This window comes from Rhamphochromis sp. 'chilingali' (assembly GCF_963969265.1).
Source record: "Rhamphochromis sp. 'chilingali' genome assembly, chromosome: 9".
Classification (NCBI taxonomy): domain Eukaryota; kingdom Metazoa; phylum Chordata; class Actinopteri; order Cichliformes; family Cichlidae; genus Rhamphochromis; species Rhamphochromis sp. 'chilingali'.
Genome location: NC_137936.1, coordinates 23,933,582 through 23,947,418, shown reverse-complemented (window position 1 = coordinate 23,947,418; position 13,837 = coordinate 23,933,582). Strand labels below are relative to the sequence as shown.

General features: G+C 39.8%; 2 protein-coding genes across 5 annotated transcripts in view; one reads left to right on the top strand and one right to left on the bottom strand.

The window, feature by feature from the left end:
- The window catches only part of cacna2d2a (calcium channel, voltage-dependent, alpha 2/delta subunit 2a), a 178,491-nt gene that overhangs the window by 31,595 nt on the left and 133,059 nt on the right, over positions 1-13,837 (bottom strand). For all 3 annotated transcript variants that reach the window (XM_080890968.1, XM_080890969.1, XM_080890970.1), the window contains 2 exons: positions 1,185-1,235; positions 755-854 (listed from right to left, as the gene is read on the bottom strand). In XM_080890968.1, the coding sequence (XP_080747094.1) occupies positions 755-854; positions 1,185-1,235 (151 nt within the window). The remainder of the gene's footprint in view (positions 1-754; positions 855-1,184; positions 1,236-13,837) is intronic.
- LOC308403117 (uncharacterized protein) lies at positions 10,816-13,226 on the top strand. 2 transcript variants are annotated; one of them, XM_080892366.1, is made up of 5 exons: positions 10,816-11,056; positions 11,711-11,801; positions 11,879-12,013; positions 12,170-12,247; positions 12,429-13,226. In XM_080892366.1, the coding sequence occupies exons 2-5, from the start codon at positions 11,720-11,722 to the stop codon at positions 12,602-12,604; spliced, it is 471 nt and encodes a 156-aa protein (XP_080748492.1). In that variant the 5' UTR covers positions 10,816-11,056; positions 11,711-11,719; the 3' UTR covers positions 12,605-13,226. The 2 variants fall into 2 exon arrangements, with proteins under 2 accessions (XP_080748492.1, XP_080748493.1); XM_080892367.1 differs by lacking the exon at positions 10,816-11,056 and adding an exon at positions 11,083-11,600.

Here is a 13,837-nt window from a genome sequence, read left to right as displayed (position 1 = left end):
TGTGCAATGACAATAAAGTTGAATTCTATTCTATTCTATTCTATTCTAATCTGCGCCATATGATCAAGACAAAATTAATCTGTCACATGTGCTAATACATTACCATATATTATTATAACTAATTATACAAGCCCTTACAAGTGAAACCAGATGATTACTTTTGGTTCATTTGTATTTTTTTTTTAATGCATTTTGGGTTTGGAAGGAATTCAGAGCAAGTTTTTCTAAGCCCACACTTTTTTTTTTATTTATAAGGGGAAAATCAGATGCTTTCCCACCCAGATTACCATGCTCATTTATTGCTCTTAGAGCTGGGATTTAGAGGCATACAGTGGCTAAGAGCAATGGATTATGAGGGATTACTGAAGGGAGTTGACAAACAGAGCCACCACACCGAGCAAGAGGACGTGTTTCTGTGCGTGTGTGTGTGTTTATGTGTTATCGGCCCTGCAATATAGAATAACACTAAGGTTCCCCTACACATAAGTCTCAATAGAAAACTTGGTAATAAGTAGAGTAAAAGAGGCAGACGGCCTCAATCCTACAGGGACAGCAGTGAGGGAGGACAAGCAGACAATGTAATGAGGAAAGAGAATGGTTTCCACAACAACTGGGAGCTGAATGACCAGCTTACTAACTCCCTGCTTGAGTACCACCTGCTTAATGAGTGCCACAAATATTTGTGTTGATGTTGTTTTCCGAAGAGATTCGTATTTGTGTTCACTGCAAATGTGGTCTGCAAGCTTCCACTTACACTAGCCACATTCACATAGTCATCATCTGATAAAGTGTCTAGCATCTCCACTACGGAGGTCTTCATGAGCTTCAGAGTGAGTCCGCTGACACTCCCACTCCTGCAGAAAAGAAGCAACGAAGCACTTGCACGCTCAAGTTATAGACAGACGTTTCATTTTTATTTTTTGGTCGTGTCTACTTTTTAAATCAAAATTGTGGGTTATACTTAGAAAATCACTCCATATTTGGACATGTATTCAATAAATGACATGCATATTTAGGAATAAGACCAACATAAAAGTAATTAAAGCTAAAAAAAGGAGAATATGAATCTTCCTTTATGTTTGGTCTTTTGTCAGACCAACAGGTGGCACTAGCACCCTTCAAAGGAGGCACACACTCATACCAGAAGAAAAAAAAAAAGGTTAAAAGAGAAGCGAGACACTCACACATCCACAATGATGACCATGTCCTTTGGAGATGATGCACCTTGGATATACCTGGACAAAGGGAGACAAAGAATGGGCTTTAATTTGTTCCCGTAATCTCTGAAAATTGCACTTTAAAAAGAAGCCAAAGTCACAATGAGCTGAGCCATCATAATATGGAGCAACCACGGCTCAGCCCACTTAAGCTACAGAATACTGAAAAGGCTTATGTGCTTAGAAGAGTTAATAAGTTGTTATATACTTCAGTGTTGGCTACAGCTTCTGCGAGCTGACTTCAACACAGATAGTCCTCTTTGCCGAACAACAATGCCCACTCTAAATAATTACTGCGTGAGACAAAGTAATTACTAGTTTACAGACTAAGTGTATAATAACATATTTAGTACAACTGGCTGTACTGATCTGCACAACCCCCTTTTAAGATGGCACTTTTAAAAAGACCTGTGAAAAATAAAAATGTATTCAGTATCACCAGAAGATTGACTCAATTATTAATTAGTACCAGTAGCCGAGTTACTATTTTTACAAGGGCTAAGTTGTTTTGATATTCAGACATACTATTTTACTGCTACAGATATTTATTTTACTTTCGACATAGATGAGCAAGTTTCTTGTTGTTCTTTTTTTTTTTTTAAATTGATATCAGTCAGGTCACCATAAGCTGTGCTGGAGACGTGCTGAGATTGCTGGAGTCTTGAATTTCAAGTAGAGTTTAGATGAAATCACACTTTGTGTCACTAAATTCCAACAGCATTAAAATTTCCAAGACAATTTGTTTTTGTAGTGCTAGTAATCTTGCAGCTTTCATTGATAATTATTTCATCAAATAATTGTAGGAGTCACATAGAAAATACATCTTTATTTATCCTGTTATGCTACTGTGACTCATGGAATCTACCGTGCAATATATTTAGTCACTTGATATTTACTGTAAAGGAGCAGCCTGAGTAGTGTTGACCTGCTCAGTGGAGAGCCTGTGCTGAGCTAAGTGCTGTCAGTAAAAGAAGATAGCTGATGTTCTGTTCCTTTGATGACTCATCAGTTGGGCGTCAAACCACATTATTTACTCTGGCAGGCCCTTTGTTTCTTATTTTTATTTATTTATTTATTGGGGGTGGGGGAGGGGTGCACAAGCAGCTTAAGACCATTGTGCTTCATCTGCAAAGCAACTTCTAAAATAGGGCTTTTCTGATGTGTGCGTCTGCCACGACACAAGCCCACAAGGCAGACGCAGCAGTGAGCTAGCTGCCCAGACAACTTGCGTCCTGGAAGAGGCGCGCACATAACATCTGTCCAGCGTTGATAGAGGATGACATACAGAAGGAAATCTGAAATCCCCTCAGTCTCTTCCAGCGGCAATTAAATTCACATTTACCACTGATGCAAAGAGAGCTGAGATTGATGGACATTATATGCTTTTCTGTGGAGCGCTGGAACGAGGGAAGCGGTGGGGGTTGGAGTGGTGGTGGTGGTGGGGTGGGGGGGTTCAAATGTGAGCACTAGTTTGACATTCTGGGAAGCGAGCAGGCAAGCAGTTAGCAGCCGTCTTCGGCAGCGTAATCATCAGGGGTCTCTTACAGCTGATAATCAGCCATTCCACTGAGTGTGGAGAGAAGCCAGCTGCCTGTGGGCCAGAGAGGCTCTTTTCTTATGCTCGGCCAAGCTGATGTGGAGGTAGAGCAGCGGAGCCTCGGTAGGCCTCGCCGCAAGTCCCAGTGCTCCCATTCACTGGCAGGCGCCACTTCAACCTGCAGAATGACCTCTGACCCATTCTGCAGTGACATCTACCCATCACAGTGCCTGGGTTCTAATCCACTTTAAGACACGATCTGGACCTTACTCTGCAACCTCCCAGATGGAACCAGGGCGATGTACCAGCACTGTCTCCCGTGAGGTCGATTAACTGAGCATGCCCAGAGTGAGCATAGGCAAAATGTATGCATGCATAAAAGAGAGAGTGAGAGAGAGCGGAGTAGGAGGAGGGAGAAACCAATTATTTTCAATAATAAAGAATGCCACATCAAAGGTAGAACTTCCACAGCTCTCCAAAAGTGTGTGGCATATGAAATCAGGCCTGGAACCATGAGGCATGCTGGCATGCATGACTTTTATCAATTTAATTACTGAAATCTTAATTTGAGGCAGAGGCAGGGGGGCTGAGACTCCACCACTTTCTTTTGAGCGGAAGGGGTTTGTGAAAGCGATCATCGATGCAGGACCGAAACTCGGTCAGAATGTGGCCCACGTCTCCAGTCCCTCAGGCTCGTGGATGGAGACACCCTGTCTGGAGATTGAGCGAGGGTCATTTGGTGACGGCTGATGAACACAGACCTACTGCAGGATTTCATTAACTTCTGTGGTCAGTCTATTTCTCATAGAGGAGAATAGTCCTTCAATGGGTCTTGGAGTTATTTTGAAGGGGGCTAAATGTTAATTGTAATGCAATGCAGACCTCTATTACTTAGTCATTATAGGTCATCTTCAGCTGCACCAATGTAAAATCTCACAATGGAAAACCGTGCGAGTTCTGGACGTGAAATATGGCGAGAAAATATTACTTTCAAGCAGATCGTTTCTCCCTAACTGTGAGAGAGGCAGCATTGATCAGCAGTAATGGGGTTTAAGAAGAATGTGCACGCAGTGATAGAGTAAGGAAGAGTAACACATGAGCAAGGATAGCGTCACTCAACACTGGAGCTATAGTGCTGCCATGGCTGATCTTCCACAAAGATTGTCTTAGTGTATCAGCACTCCTCTCTTTCTCAGCCTTTCCAGTGCCTGAAGTACAAATGAATTTTCTCTATGCCTCTGAGCAGAGAGCAACAGGATCAGAGAGAGTGCAATGGAGTCAAGAAGTTTCAGTCTCCGGGCTGATACGTCGTTCTACTGTTCTGACAGATAAAAATCATAAATCGAGGCCGGTATTACTATATAATTCTCCACATTTTGACTCATGGATCCAGATGTGTTGTTTCTGCATGGATTCCAGTCAGTAATTACCTCTCAGCTTCTGCCCACTGATGCCATTCTTTCCCTGTCATTACCCAGTCTCCTGCGTGCCAAGGCCAGGTGACAAGCAGATGGGCCTGCCTGGTGCTGAACGGAGCCCTGTCGCCCATTCTGTCCCCCGGCGACAGGACCGCCAGCCAGCAGACACAACATCTCGGCCTGTGTCCTAGCAGTCCATTCTCTTTTAGTTATGGTCAATATTTTACCACAGACAATGACCCATCAGAAATAGTGACAGAGGGTATTTTACTACATGTATTTCATATGACGAGGTGTCAGTTCTTGTTTACCCGTGAACAGCTCATTACAGTAGATAAACTAATGCGAAAGGTCTCCTTCTGAGTCCACCTCGTGAGCCCAAATTTAATTCAGCCTGTTCATTACACCTGTCCATTGCATCTAGGATGCTAAGTAAAATATTACACCTCATAAAATATTAAATGTCATATAGAAATGGCTACTAGGCATGCAAGGATCACTGTATGGTGGTAATAGACCATTTAGTGTGACTTGTGAACATTGTGACATTATGTAAACTTGAAAAAATGATTAATAAAAGGGATTTTGCACCTTGTTACAGTCCTTTATTTTGAAATCACTACCTTATAATGCTGCTGGAAAATTTATCTTTTTGACTGTTAGTTGGACAAAACAATTAATGGGCTGACATTACCTCCGAGAACACGTGAAGAGCAATTACTTCTAGTTGTCGACGTCTTGTTGAATAAAATATTCATCAAAAGCAGAAACCCTAAATTAATCAGTAAGGCAATAATCACTGGAGCGGTCGTTTAGGAAAGCATGCATGACATGTGACATAATAGCTAATTGCAACTGCCGAGGTTTAACTGGTTAGTGGTTATTTTAAATAAAAAGCAAAAGTATTGATTTTAACACCCATAATCACAAAACACATCATGTACTCTACATAAATGCATCCATACACTCACAAATATCGAAAATCAAGACACAGCCTGATTTGTGCGTGCAGCAGACATGTGCTCTTTACACTGAGGTGGAAGGAGGTATTGCTCTAAGTGATAAATAAATCAAAAAGAAATGCATTACACAAGCAATGAACACAATGACATATTCTACGTTGCGGTGATTGTGTTTTGCTCCTTTTGTAACAGTCTAGTAAAGGGAGTCTCATTGGAATTCATGAAGTAGTTGTATCGAGGCACCACGTTGTAAAATCAATACGTTAACTGTGCCGTGGGGGGAGGGGCATGCGTGTATGTGTGCATAACTCTCTCAGGAGATTGTGTTTATGCACCCTGACCCATTCACCGAAATGCTGTGCATTACATTTAAATTGGAGGAATCATCTTCTACATACATTTCAGAAACATGCACATGCATATAACACGATCCATGGAGTGGGAAAAAAAGGTTTTCTGTATTGTTGAAGTGAGTTGTGCTTATTAAACGCACTGTGCTGATAATGAGCTGCATGCATACACACATACTCTGTATAATGAAACTGACACTACAAAACGTGAGTTTTCCTCACCGCGATACGCTTGATAAGGATGCATCATATAAAATAGATATATGGCGAATAACCACAGATTAATGGGAGAATTGTAACACAGGGAAAGTCTGTTTATGCGTGTGTGTGTGTGTGTGTGTGTGTGTGTGTGTCCACGCGCGTGTGTGTGTGGATGCGTGTCTGCTCCCTTATGCGCGTGGATTTGTGTTGTGCTGATGGGCTTATTATTTTATGGACTGCTGCTCTCTTAGTGCTCCTGTGGATGTGGCAGGCAAATAAAGATTGAATTAAGATAACAATATAGGAGGACAGCGCCCAGAGAGCCTGCAGGAGAAAAAGATGTTGTCTGCCATTTATTTAGTCCACTTTCTGTTGATTATTGGAAGTGCTGGCACCGAGATGATTCACGTGTGCATATTTTCAGATATGCCTGTAAATACAGTTGTTTTGTTTTGGGTTTTCTTTCACCACTTTTCAATCTGAAATAAATACTGAATATTGAATTAGTCATGCACATTTCTTTATAGTAAAGTTTAGCAACCAAGTATCAGCCTGACATTGTTGTTTTAGCAGATGAAAGATCTTTTTTTAGTGCAAACCTTCTGATAAAAGCCTGCTGCATCACCTTCAGTAGGCCTCTCTTTTGACCCGGCTTCTACCTGAAGTCGGGAGAACAAAGAGAAAAGAGGGGGCAAAGCCCGGGGATCTATATATATTAGAATTGTGTTTTCGGGAGCTTCAGCTTCGCGGATTGACCGCCATAGTCATAATATTTATAAAGAGGTTAGATTGACTTCTTGAAGAAATCAATATGTGATACAGCCTACATGCTGTTGTGAACCTGGGAGGTAATGGGATCTTTGCAACGCTTGGCTAACAGGACTCCACGCCTGTCTCTGGTTATTTCTTTCTTCGCCTTTCACTTTCCCCATCTCCCTCTCCCTCACTTCAACCTCTGCTTCGCTTCCCTTGATAACAAGTGCAGACATTATAATGGACAAATGTTAATAATTAATGTCAGAGCAATTGGAGACAATTAAGTGTGTTGACTGGACCATTAATTTTCCTGGGGCTGTTGGTAGGGGAGCAGAAGGCGAGAAAGACCATCTGTAAAGGAAGGCGGCCCCTCTGTTTTTTAAAATTTATTAATTAATTATGTTTTCTTTCCACAGAAGACCACCTGGACAGCTCTGGCTAGGTCAGTCACACCACTATCAGTTACTCCCAGTAAAACTACAGGTTTACACTACAAAAGAGCTGCTGCTCTTTGATGGGACTCTTCTTATAGACGACATCACTCCTTATATTACTGAAGGATGGTACTGAGATTAGATCTGTGTATTCTCTGGCTTTACTGGTATTTGCAAAGGTGTAGAATCTATAGCATCTGACCGGTATCACAGCATGTGATCTGATTTATGTGTAGGAGGAAAAGGGCCGGTCGGTATGTGAGTAGAAAGTGTGTGTTTGTCACTTTTAGTCACTATTTGTGCACATTTTCTAGCCTGCAGGAAGCTCCAATGCCAGTGTATTTACTTTTGGTACACCTCTGTGTTGTGGGTTTGCTGTTGCTGTAAATGAAAGCAATTTAAAGTTGTACCTTGCATGATGTGAGATGAGCACAAAACTACATAGAATAGTACAGTTAAGTCATAGTGACTTGACATGAGATGATAGAAAAGTTGAATTTCAGGGCCAGAACTGAAAAGCCAGCCACTGCACCATTCGTCATGTAAAATTATAGGCAATTTAAAAACTACTGAGACAACTGGACAGGGATAATTACTGTCATCAAAAATTTCAAATCTAGCATTTGTCCTATTTGGAACCAAGGGCCAAATCTCGACATTCCTTGAGGTCACTGAAATGGTGACTAGCCAAACAAATCAACAAATTGTGCAACGAATCTTAACGTGCAATACGTAGTGAGGGTTTAATAGCGATGTATCTGGGTCCAAACGCTCCTTTGGTTTCCAAAATCAAAGAAACTCTGAAGCACTACTGAGAATCAAAGACGGTCCAAATTCTTTCAGTTCCAATAAAATAAACAGAGTAGCTTTTCTCCCTGGTTTGGCAAGAAATTTTTACTGCCAAGGCTTTCATGAAAAAGTCAATTTATAAGGTTTAGAGGAATCACGAGTTAGCAGGAAGTTAGCATATGCCATGTTCTGAGCAGAGTAGTTCTAAAAGACTAAAACATATAGCACTGCAATATGTTTTCAGTTAAACAAAAACACAAAAATACATTTTAATGGAATCTGGAGGGTTAATGAAATTAGGCAAGCTGACATATAATGACGTGCTCCTTGGTGGGGAACTAGGCTAACATAAACACACGACCACAGGGAAGATGTAGGATGAAGGTTAAACTTTTCTCAATAATCTTCATGTTAAGGATCATATGACAGGGAGAAAATGCCAAAAACAGGCTAAACTTCAGCCAAAAGAGAATCTAAAGTGATCCATCCACAGCACAAGGGTAGTTATTAATATGCTCCTGTGTGGTTTGGATTACTCACTGTGAAAAAGTCCTGATCCAAAGCTTGATATCCACACTAAGATTTTAGTCAGCCTGTGAGTGAGTCTTTGCAGATAAGTGCAAATATTTGGTGTCTGCTACACTCTGAATCCACAGGCTGTGGTGTACAATGTGTATAAGCTGCAAATGTTAAAAATATAAACAAAACAGCCTCAACCAATAGAAACAGGGTTGATACATCTTCCCTTAACAAGTAGATGTAGATGTTTTTACTGCTTCACGCTGCTGTCTCTCATATACCAATGTGTAAATATTCATGTTATATAGGCTATTTTTAAGGTGATTGTTCAAAAGTTCAAGTTTGTTTCTTATGAAGTCTTTAACGTGAATAATTTTATAGCATCAGAAATGCCAGCACCTTATATTAGCTAACTCTAGATATTGCACATTATACTGTGAAGCTACTGGATGACATTTGCCCAAATGAGCTTCTGTTTCTCAAGATGCGAGATCACTTTACAAAAGGAAAACCTTTGTATGAACACCGGTAGACTTGACAGAGCTTTAATGTGCTTCAACAAATAAGGTGGCAATTTGAACAGGCTTTCAAATGCTAGTTAGCTTCTCACACTGAAATAGAAGACTATAGTTGATGAATCAATATATTCTCGGATTTGAAATTTTCACCATATGTGTTTGTAGTGTTGTATTTCCTGTGCATCAAGATATTCATTCTGTAGGTTTTTTTTTTTATACATGTAGAGGAACCTCTGCCCACTGTCACACCTAACTTAAGCTCAATTAGAGCTTCTATTAGGAAATAACATGAGTTCAGGTGTAGCATGTGCCATTTTTCTGTTCCATCATATTCGTTTATTATCTGTTTTTCAAATTACAAATCTTAGAGAATATGAAAAACATGCTTTGTTTATGTGCTTTTTATGTGCTTTTTTCTACCTTCAGTTGATGTATCACAAAATTTTGGCGCCTATCGACTGGACTACCAAGCGTAGAAACAACTGTAAAATAAAACTTAGAAAATGTGCATAGCAGCAGCTACAAATGCACAATTCATATTTTTTTACACATATACAAAAAAAAAAAAAGAAGGGAAGGATTTTAGTCCTACCTAAATGCCACACAGACACATATATTGTGCTCTTCTTAGCTTCTGTACACCTTGCATCTGTCGTCGCAACGGATGCCGCTATCTACAGCTGCCACACGACGGGCTTACCTAACACCAGGAGACTGGTTTTGGAAAATGCGTGATTGGCTGACCTCTCCGGAGAATGTCAGTTGGGGAGACAGCACGTTAAAGTATAATCACACAAGTCTGACCTGACATATCATGACACTCCCTGCCACGGCTGTGCCATTCAGCGCGGCTGGGCACAAGTTGCTAAGCAACAGGCAACGGGAATGTCGAAATCTCCAACATGAGTAAAAGCTCAACAGAAATGACAGTGACAAACATGGACAACCGGGGCGGTGGGTGGGTGACAAGGTGTTCCTCTTTGCAAAAACCCCCCACTTCCTCTTGTCCACCCCATCACACATGCTCCTGCTGCACCGTCCTCGTCAACCTTCTCATCCGCCTCATTTCTGTCTCTGGGAAGAGTCCCCCAGTCACAACATGTGTAGCAAGAATTAAAATCAGGTTTACTTCTGTTATTGCACTGACAGATCACCGACAGGATCACTGTTTTAACATGTCCCGCTAGACACTGCCTTGTGTTTTCCAGTGTTTTACATGTTTCTAGTGTTGCCTGATGTGACAGTGCAGCACAACTTTAGAGACTTAAGCCTGGTGTTAACTTAATTAAACTGTCGGGGAACACCTTGTTAGTCTCATGTTTGTACACTGTGATGTTAATGTTTTCATTCGGAGGCACAATCCGTGATCTTACTGTAAATAGAAGTGTCACCCCGAACAAAATCTGCTCTTGCTTGAGTGTTAGGCCCGTCTGCCACCCCTGCTCACCTTGCAGCGGCAGTGCCGTCTCTGGGTGTTGCTAAGGGTTACCTGCTAATTGTCTACGCCTGAGGAGGTGAGGATTAAGGCTTGCCCGAGGGTGGCTTGAAGTGAGAGACACCACTTCTTGCCTCCATGCTTTTTGCTTTTAGCTGATATTATAAGTCATAGTTATAAGTACTTGAATGAATCCAGTGTTAATCATTTTAAAGAGAGCACCAACTTTGAGCCAGGTCACAACCAGTCATTTAAACTCAATTATTTTCAAATATTATCAAATATATCATCAAATATTCAAATGTACCTTTTTAAAATACATTTTTTGTTAACAATTCTGATTTTGCATATAGATTTGATGCAATTTATTAAATAGCTAGACCAGTTTTTTTTATTGTTTTTTTAAAGATTTCAAAACAAGAGACACAAGTTCCTTTGGGGGGGGGTTTCTGTAGAAAGCCATGACTCACCTTTAATAGAAAGTTTGAGTTTCTCTGCATGTGCAGATCTACCTGTGCTAACACAGACTGCATTTACAGCATCATGGCTTGGTTCTCTCATGTGGCCTGAAGATAAATAAAACACCAACCCGAGGAACTGAACAGTAAACACGATCCCTACACTGCATTTGGGGACAGGCCTCTATTTGTTTGCATTGTTGTGAGACATCCTACACAGCAAATCACTGGAGTTAAATATTCTGGAGTTAGGCATAAAAGTGCGCAAGAGTTACATTCCGGGAGTTTATTTTTCACCTTATACTACAGTCAGTGTTGGGGAGTACTCTAAAGCGGTGTAATATTTAGGTGTTCATTCACTGGGTGCTAAGGAGTCTAATTCAACACATTGCTGGTGTTGTTTGTCTGTCGACCGTTACAGCGCCTATCTGTGTTTCTTTCTTGGACTCCGACATGTAGGAGGTAAAAATACTTTATTTACTTTGGAATTTTCTGTGAGTGTAGTGATGTTATTTATATATATATATTCAGTTACATGGATGCACAAGTAAAATATAAAGTTAACTAACTAGCACTACATGTGTTTTCTGTATGTTATGCTGATTTGGAGATAGCAGCTAGGCTAATGCTAGTCAAAAGTTAGCTAACTTACTTATCTTACTGTATTTTAAGATACACATTTCACGTTGTCAATGAAAACGTTTATTTCTATTTCTTAATTTTAACACCAACGTTTAATTTAACGTTAGCTAACTACAGTAATATTCTGTTTAGACTCATGGTAATGGCCGTATTTAACCAAAGAGAGGTGCAGCCTGCACTGATGAGATGTTGAGGTACCATTAACATCAGTTAGTTAGTCCTGCTGCACACTGAGACATGCACACAACCCTGTCTCCAGAACTGTAAAGACAAGGACACAGCAAACATGCAGTCACATTGTCTGCTAAACCAGCCTAGCTAAATAGATTTTAAGCAATATTTAGTGTGGACAGGCTAACTCAATGTAAGACAGTGTTCGTTGATTAAGTTATACACAGTTTACATAGAGTTACCATAAACAACCTCTTCTTCTTGTGTTGTGTTTCATAGTAGTAAAGGTATTTTTTTCCGTAGGTGGCCAAGATGTTGATAAAAGTAAAACACAGAGAGACAAAGAAATATGCAAAATTGGAAGAAGTCAGCTTCACAGATTTTGTGAGAGCAGGTAAGTTATGGTTTGTACTAAGTCATTAAAGAAGAAATGATAATGTTGTTATTAACTAAGTGATGATTTTACTTCAGTGCAGCAGAAGTTTCTCATACCAGAAAATGCAGCACTGAAAGTCACGGATGAGCAGGGTATAGAGGTGGATGAGGATATCTTTCCTGAACTTGCAGCAGTCAAAGAGGTGTGTTTTGTCATCTATACAGCTGAAGGTAAGTAAATATATGCTCTGATAGATTTTGAAGGATTTGATTTGTACAGTTACTCTTAAATAAACATTTTTAATTTGTCTAATATCCTGTGGTAACAATCACAAAATGCTGTTTTCATGGCTCAACAGTAAGTTGGATTTATCACATGCATTTCAGACATCCTGGAAACACAATCATCCAAGAAGCTGCGTGACTGCTCAGACCTAACACACTATGTGACACTCACACCTTGTGGTATGTAAATTGTATATTACCATAATAAAATACAAAATAACCATCTGTTCTCCTGGGAGAAAGTATAATTTAATCAAACCGTGCAATTTACTGGCCCTGTGTGCATAAATGGTATCTTTGTTGTGTTGTGTTTTTGATTGTATATACCTTGTATTCTAATATTTTTATTTGTCACCCTCAGATTTGACTGTCCTGAAGCAACATGTGGAAGAGCCCTCCTCTCCAAGTCTAACAGATACATTGTCTGTCTCAACCACCAGCAGTCAGAGCAGTGACACAAGTGATGCCGGACTTCAAATGGTTCAGCCTCTATTGGACAGCATACATGAAAGAAATGTAGATACAGTACTTAATTGACTTATACTTGACTCTTTAGTTGCCATTACTTGAAAAAGCTTAAACACGAAGATAAAACAGATTAGAGAAAAATAATTTAATATAGTATTTCATGTAGTTTGCTCTGCAACTGTAGTGTGTAATAAGACTTGCTCTCTCTCTCTCGCTCTCTCTCTGTTTTTGTTATGCATGTTAACCATGAAACGTGTTTCCATGATCAGTGTCCTGCTTTTCAGGTAAATGAAACCATTTTTAAGAAGATACTGGTCCTAGAAAGGGAGAAAGTAAGACATTTCAAATGTTTTGATGCCCAAATGTCATATGGGTGTGATTCACAATTTTATGTTCTGTGAGAGAGTTGCATTACTTAATTTGTTGGCTTGATGGAGACTTTACAGAGTCTTCCTCACGTTAACACTGCATTACAAGAAGTGCTTATTCTGTAGTCATTTTTTTCCTTTAATTCTGTTTTTTTTTTTCTTTTCGCCCAATGTTAGGCCTTTCTGACCTCAACTGTTTAGCTGCCAATAATGGTGGATATTATGCTATTACAGTACTGTTACACAGAATGTATGTTAATCCATGCAGCATTCATATTTGAATATGTTATTTTTGATAAATAAAATCCATACATTCATAATAATCACTATTGTGTTTTTGTAGTAATTTGCACCAAAAACCTAAAACTTTTTTCAATTGATGAGTAACACTACAAAAGAGTTAATATCAAACTTAACTCTAGTTATGAGTTAAATTTTACTCTATATGGTAGTAGAAATTTCACTCCGTGAGAGTTTAGTTTTAACTCCTATAAAGAGTTGAAAAATCAACTCCCGGAAAAGAGTTACTCTAACTCTGCACTAGAGTTCATTCGATGGTCACGCATGTACACTCAAATGTAGTTAATCTGAACTCCCTGAGAGTTTATTCCAAAGACCAGAATTTGCTGTGTATAGACTCAGCTTTAAATCGACTACTTGCAAATACAGTAGTAATAATTGTCTGAGGGAATATGAATAGCTTTACGAGCCACCGGATGTGTTTATTTGATGCAATCTGCACTTGTTGATCAGGTTGGGTGCAGAGTAATCTCTCAGTTTTCACGGATGAATAAACTGAACCTTGATGGGACCTTAAAACTCCACTAGAACATGAAACGAGTAACTGATTTTATGTTTCATTTCATTTCATTTAGAAGATCGAGGCTTTTGCCTGAGTCATCGTTAGACTCGGATACATTTTAAGATATTACCT